General features: G+C 50.3%; 1 protein-coding gene across 1 annotated transcript; it reads left to right on the forward strand.

Moving 5' to 3' along the window:
* Positions 1–762: 762 nt before the first annotated feature.
* On the forward strand, positions 763–3,409 carry LOC135982464 (uncharacterized). The gene is made up of 2 exons (XM_065589266.1): positions 763–1,863; positions 2,461–3,409. Exons 1-2 carry the CDS (start codon positions 1,323–1,325, stop codon positions 2,961–2,963), a joined length of 1,044 nt encoding a protein of 347 aa, XP_065445338.1. The 5' UTR covers positions 763–1,322; the 3' UTR covers positions 2,964–3,409.
* Positions 3,410–7,687: the final 4,278 nt, after the last annotated feature.

Here is a 7,687-nt window from a genome sequence, read left to right on the forward strand (position 1 = left end):
ATAGATAGTGGGAGGCTGGCAGAAGAATTCTTCTGTCGACCTAGCTACCACCTCTTGAGGGGCTGGATTTACTACAGCAAAGGAAAAATCCCTTCTATTGCTTTATCAAGTGTCTATACTACAGCTGTGCCACTGTAGCACTTGTAGTGTAGACATAGACTCAGTTATACGAATGCTACCGCACTGACTTTGATGGAGTTGCACAAACATAAAAGTCAGAGGAGAGTTTGGTCCAAAGAGAAGAGCGCTAGACACTGAATCCAAGAACCAGCAGAAACCTACTAAACCACCCCATATGCAGCTAATCTGGGATTGGATAGCGCTTCTGAGCACCTGTTTTGCTTTTTCTGCTCCATTGTGGGCCTGCCCTTAAGAGATGTATGTAGTATTCTGTGCCACTTTGTAAAGTCAACACTGAATGTGTGATTAGCACACATCCTGATTAAAATTATTTCACAAGATTTAAGGATTACAAAAGTGCATGACTCGCTCTGTAATGGGTCATTAACATTTAGTGGTTCATAATAGGAGAGATTCTTGTGGTTGCATGTAAGTTAGGAGGGGAAAAAAGCAAACAAGTTAAAACTGCCAAGAGGTAATCATTTTTGCAAACAAACAAGTGGCTAGTCCAGCTACAGAAGAGGGAAATATACCTTTTTTATCCCCTAGATAAAAGCACTGTTGGGACAATTCCAATTATTGCAGCAATCAGCAGGCACAGCAATGATACAGAATGAGAGAAACAGAAACAGTTTCTCCTCCCTTGGTGTTCACACCTCAACTGCTAGCAGAGCACCTCACCCTCCCTGATTGAACTAACCTCGTTATCTCCACACTGATATATACCTGCCTCTGGAGATTTCCATTACTTGCATCTGAAGAAGTGAGGTTCTTACCCACGAAAGCTTATGCTCCCAGTACTTCTGTTAGTCTCTAAGGCCTGGTCTACACTACGGGTTTAGGTCGACTTTAGCAGCGTTAAACCGAATTAAGCCTGGACACGTCCACACAACGAAGCCCTTTCTTTCGACTTAAAGGGTCCTTTAAACCGGTTTCTTTACACCACCTCTGACGAGGGGATTAGCGATAAAACCGGTCTTTGCGGGTCGGAATTGGGGTAGTGTGGACAGAATTCGACGTTATTGGCCTCCGGGAGCTATCCCACAGTGCTTCATTGTGACCGCTCTGGACAGCACTCTCAACTCAGATGCACTGACCAGGTAGACAGGAAAAGACCCGCGAAGGTTTGAATTTCATTTCCTGTTTGCTCAGCGTGGAGAGCACAGGTGACCCCGCAGAGCTCATCAGCACAGGTAACCGTGATGGAGTCCTCCCAGGATCGCAAAAGAGCTCCAGCATGGACCGAACGGGAGGTACGAGATCTGCTCGCCATATGGGGAGATGAAGCAGTGATAGCTGAACTCCGTTGCAGTAAAAGAAATGGAAAAGTATTAGAAAAGATCTCCAAGGCCATGAAGGACCGAGGCCATAACAGGGACACACAGCAGTGCCGCGTAAAAATTAAGGAGCTACGGCAAGCTTACCACAAAGCCAGAGAAGCAAACGGAAGGTCCGGGGCAGAGCCGCAAACTTGCCGCTACTACGCGGAGCTGCATGCGATCCTAGGGGGTGCAGCCACCACTACCCCAACCGTGTGCTATGACTCTCTCACTGGAGAAACACACAGGGAAGACGGTTCGGGGAACGAGGAAGATGAGGATGGAGGTACTGTAGGTAGCTCACAGCAGCAAGGAAGCGGAGAAACCGGTTTCCCCAACAGCCAGGATATGTTTGTGACCCTGGACCTGGAACCAGTAACCCCCGAACTCACCCAAGACCCTCAGGGCACACAGGAGACCTCTGGTGAGTGTAACTTTGTAACTATTTGTAAACATTACAAAAAAAAAGCAAGCGTGTTTAATGATTACTTTGCCCTGGCAATCGCGGCCAGTACATCTACTGGAAAAGTCTGTTAACGTGTATGGGGATGGAGCGGAAATCCTCCAGGGACATCTCCAGAAAGCTCTCCTGGTTGAAATGGGGTGATTTTATTAAGGGGACATTCAGAGGCGCCCGTTCCTGCTCTTCTGACCAGAAATGTTCCCCGCTGTTAACCACGCGGAGGGGGGAGGGGTGAAGTGATCAGCCCAGAGAATCGTGTGTGTGTGTGGGGGGGGGGTGGTTTACTTGTGTTTGTGCCGCATGTTAACCGGGAAACCGCAGCCCCCTCCTTTTACATTGAAACCCCATTTTAAATGGACAACCCAATTCATCCTTGATATGGGAAATGCGCTGCTGTTTGCAACCTTTCCCGCATGTTAAGAAGGTTAAAAAAGCCAAAACACTGTGGCCTACGATGGCTGCCTGCAAGCCGAAATATGCGACCTTGTAATGAAAGAGTGTACCCATTGTTCTCTAAAATGTGTCTTTTTTAACCACCTCTCCCTTCTCCTCCACCAGCTGCAAATGTTTCTCCTTCGCAGAGGCTCGTGAACATTAGAAAGAGAAAACGTAGGACGAGGGACGAGATGTTCACGGAGCTGCAGATGTCCGCCCAGGCTGATAGAGCACAGCAGAATGCGTGGAGGCAGTCAATGTCGGAGATGAGAAAAGCCCAATATGAACGAGAGGAGAGGTGGCGGGCTGAATCGCGGGAAGAACAGAGCAAGTGGCGGGCTGAAGACGATAGGTGGCGTCAGCTTGCAGACAGACGGCAAGAGGCAATGCTCCGTCTGCTGGAGCATCAAACTGATATGCTCGAGCGTATGGTTGAGTTGCAGGAAAGGCAGCAGGAGCAGAGACCGCCGCTACAGCCCCTGTGTAACCAACAGCCCTCCTCCCCAAGTTCCATAGCCTCCTCACCCAGACGCCCAAGAACACGGTGGGGGGGCCTCCGTCCACCCAGTCACTCCACCCCAGATGATCGCCCAAGCATCAGAAGGCTGGCCTTCAATAAGTGTTAAAGTTTTAAAATGCAGTGTGTCCTTTTCCATCCCTCCTCCCCCACCCATCCCAGGCTACCTTGGCAATTATCCCCCTACCTCTGTAAGGAACTAATAAAGAATGCATGAATGTTAAAAAAAAATGACTTTATTGCCTCTGCAAGCGGGAGGGGAGGGTGGGGTGGGGTGGTTGGTTTACAGGGAAGTAGAGTGAACCGGGTCGGGGGGGGGGGTTTGGAGGGTTCATCAAGGAGAAACAAACAGAAGTTTCACACAGTAGCCTGGCCAGTCACAAAACTCGTTTTCAAAGCTTCTCTGATGCGCACCGCGCCCTGCTGTGCTCCTCTAACCGCCCTGGTGTCTGGCTGCGCGTAATCAGCGGCCAGGCAAGTTGCCTCAACCTCCCACCCCGCCATAAAGGTCTCCCCCTTACTCTCACAGATATTGTGGAGCGCACAGCAAGTAGCAATAACAATGGGGATATTCTTTTCGCTGAGGTCTGAGCGAGTCAGTAAGCTGCGCCAGCGTGCTTTTAAACGTCCAAAAGCACATTCCACCACCATTCGGCACTTGCTCAGCCTGTAGTTGAACAGGTCCTGACTCCTGTCCAGGCTGCCTGTGTACGGCTTCATGAGCCATGGCATTAAGGGGTAGGCTGGGTCCCCAAGGATCACGATAGGCATTTCAACATCCCCAATGGTCACTTTCTGGTCCGGGAAGAAAGTCCCTTCCTCCAGCTTTCGAAACAGAGCAGAGTTCCTGAAGACGCGAGCATCATGTACCTTTCCCGGCCATCCCACGTTGATGTTGGTGAAACGTCCCTTGTGATCCACCAGGGCTTGCAGCAGCATTGAAAAGTACCCCTTGCGGTTTATGTAGTCGGTGGCTTGGTGCTCCGGTGACAAGATAGGGATATGGGTTCCGTCTATGGCCCCACCACAGTTTGGGAATCCCATTTCAGCAAAACCATCCACTATTGACTGCACGTTGCCCAGAGTCACTACCCTTGCTATCACCAGGTCTTTCATTGCCCTGGCAAATTGGATCACAGCAGCCCCCACCGTAGATTTGCCCACTCCAAATTGATTCCCGACTGACCGGTAGCTGTCTGGCGTTGCAAGCTTCCACAGGGCTATCGCCACTCGCTTCTCAACTGTGAGGGCTGCTCTCATCTTGGTATCCTGGCGTTTCAGGGCAGGGGAAAGCAAGTCACAAAGTTCCATGAAAGTGGCCTTACGCATGCGAAAGTTTCGCAGCCACTGGGAATCGTCCCATACCTGCAGCACGATGCGGTCCCACCAGTCTGTGCTTGTTTCCCGGGCCCAGAATCGGCGTTCCACGGCATCAACCTGCCCCAGTGACACCATGATTTCCACATTGCTGGGGCCTGTGCCTTGTGAGAGGTCTATGTCCATGTCAATTTCCTCATCACTCTCGTCGCCGCGCTGCAATCGCCTCCTCGCCTGGTCCGGGTTTCGCCTTGGCATGTCCTGGCTCTGCATATACTCCAGGACAATGCGCGTGGTGTTCATAGTGCTCATAATTGCCGCGGTGATCTGAGCGGGCTCCATGATCCCAGTGCTAGCTATGGCGCCTGGTCTGAAAAAAGGCGCGAAAGTAGTATCTGATGGACCAGGAGAAGGAGGGAGGGAGGGCCGAGTGACGACATGGCGTACAGGTACAGGAACAGGGAGAAACACAAACAACTGTCACACAGAATGGTCCCCCCAAAGATTAAACTGGAAACCCTGGGCTTAGCAGGCCATTGATTTCACGGAGGAAGGGGAAGCAAATGAATACAGAACAAATCTATTTTTTACATCTTAAGGTGGCAGCCGACGGTGCAACATGAGTGATAGCCTCTCCAGTACGACGATGACGGATACCAGTCATAAAATACCATCATCTGCAAAAAGGCAAGGGGCTGCTGCTGTGTAGCAATGCAGCCCCACGTCTGCCAGCCCCACGTCCGCCAGCACCCAGCATCGCCCTCGGCCTCTTCTGGGTGCTTAGCAGACAATACTGGGCAATTGGCAGAAAATAGTATATTACGACTGGTAACCATCATCATCAAAACAGTAGCATGTCTGCCCAGGTGGCCATGATTGACAGCCATACCAGTATGACGACGATGGGTACCAATCATAATATACCATCGCCTGCAAGGGGCTGGTGCAATGCAGCCCTACGGCTGCCAGCCCCACGACTATCACTCATGCTACACCGTCTACCGCCAAAAGGCAGTTAGCAGCTGCTGCTGTGTAGCAATGCAGTCCCACGTCTGCCGGCACCCAGAGGACATATGGTGACGGTGAGCTCAGCTGAGCTGAGCGGGCTCCATGCTTGCCGTGGTATGTTGTCTGCACAGGTAACCCAGGTAAAAAGGCGCGAATCTATTGTCTGCCGTTGCTGTGACGAGGGGGGAGGGGCCTGACGACATGTACCCAGAACTGCCCGCGACACTGTTTTGCATCATCCGGGCATTGGGATCTCAACCCAGAATTCAAAGAAAAGGCGCGAACCGCTTCTCGGCTCTCTGAGCTGTGGCGCAAACGTAGTATCTGACGGACTAGGGGAAGGAGGGAGGGCGGGCCGAGTGACGACATGGCGTACAGGTACAGGGAATTAAAATCAAGAACGGTGGCTGTGCATCAGGGAGAGACACAAACAACTGTCACACAGAATGGTCCCCCCCAAAGATTAAACTGAAAACCCTGGGTTTAGCAGGCCGTTGATTTGACGGAGGGAGGGGGAAGCAAATGAATACAGAGCAAATCTATTTTTTACATCTTAAGACGACGGTGCAGCGTGACTGATAGCCCTCGGCATCTTTCTGGGTGCTTGGCAGCAAATACGGGGCGGTGTATGACGATGGTCTTCAGGCCTATTGCACAATTGGCTGCTCAGGAAAGACTCTGCTAACGTGCGATGACCCGACTTGTAATAGGACGGCTAACAGTCATAATACACCATTTACTGCCAAAAGGCAAGCCCCACGGCTGCCAGCACCCAGATCGCTGATGAAGGCTACCAGTCTACTGCACCGTCTACCGCCAAAAGGCAGTTAGCAGCTGCTGCTGTGTAGCAATGCAGTCCCACGTCTGCCGGCACCCAGAGGACATATGGTGACGGTGAGCTGAGCTGAGCGGGCTCCATGTTGTCTGCACAGGTAACCCAGGTAACCCAGGTAAAGAGGCGCGAATCTATTGTCTGCCGTTGCTGTGACGGGGGAGGGAGGGGCCTGACGACATGTACCCAGAACCGCCCGCATTGGGATCTCAACCCAGAATTCAAAGGGGCGGCGGAGACTGCGGGAACTGTGGGATAGCTGTGGGATAGCTACCCATAGTGCAATGCTCTGGAAGTCGACGCTAGCCTTGTACTGTGGACGCGGTCCGCCGACTAGAGCACCTAGAGCATTTTATTGTGTGGACACACACAATCGGCTGTATACAACCGATTTCAATAAAACCGGCTTCTATAAATTCGAACTAATTTCGTAGTGTAGACGTACCCTAAGGTGCCACAGGACCCTCTGTTGCTTTTTGCAGAATGAGAGAAAAGTGCAGAACTCTTGAGATTTGTGTCACCAGTAGGATTTGTATTAGATTCCCTTTCCCCAGTTAGGGAAAATATTAAGAGGGACAGCTGACTTTCTGGGTCAGTTCACAACCGAGCTCATTCCATCTAACTACAATACACTTAAGAGAGTTGATGACAAAACACACAGGAATGCTGCTGTCTTGACTGCACTAAAGAGTTATGTAAATCAGACCACCCCTAGTTTGCAAGACCACCAAAGCAGCTTGTGGAAATGAACATGCATCTGTTAGCACAGGACAGGGAAAGCCACTGGGAGAGTATGGCAGAGAAGGGCTCATACATACCCTGGCTCCAAAATTAAACCAAAAACTTTTTGCATTGACATTTTGGTTCAGTGATTGATAGCTGTTGTCTCTCTTCCTGACCTTTGGTGGACAGGTGGAGATGATTCAGTGGGTAAGAGAAAAAGTATTGTTCAAAGTGTATCAAAGGAAAGCAAGAGACTCCAAAGAAGCTAGCTACCATCTCTGTGGGGCTCTTGAACATTGCCATGAACCTCAGTACAGGATTAAAACACAAGAGGCCAGATTCTGAGCGTGTATAAATTGGCACAACTCCATTTAAGTCAGAGAGTCAGAGCCCAGAGATGCACCAATTTATATCAGTTCAGGATCTGGACCAAGATTAGAAAGTCTTGAGGGGGAAAAAAATCAAGGCAAACAACATACACTCAATTTTTAACAGTTTTGAGAGATGTGGAATGGAGAGCATCTGCCTTAAAGATCCTACACTTGAATGAGACGGACTACTACGTCTACACTGCAAAAAAAACAGGGCCTAGGTCAACTGACTTGGGCTTGCGTGGCTTGGACTATAGGGCTAAAAATAGCAGTGTAGATGTTCTCACTTGGTCTGGAGGCTAAACTCTGAGACCCACCCAACTCACCTGGTTTCACAGCCCGGGCTTCCACTTGAGTGGCAATGTCTACACTGCTTTTGTAAGCCCCATAAGCCCAAGCCCTGTGAGCCCAAGTCAGTTGACCTGGGCTCTAAGACCAACTGCTGCAGGTTTTTGTTTTTTGGGTTGGGTTTTTCCCCCCACCCCCTTCTCTTCAGGGTAGACATACCCAGGGATGTAAAGTCACAGATGAAACAAATGTGTGACAAACAAGAAGATCTGAACAGCTGAGGAGGAAGAAAAA

This window comes from Chrysemys picta, chromosome 3 (assembly GCF_011386835.1).
Source record: "Chrysemys picta bellii isolate R12L10 chromosome 3, ASM1138683v2, whole genome shotgun sequence".
NCBI lineage: Eukaryota > Metazoa > Chordata > Testudines > Emydidae > Chrysemys > Chrysemys picta.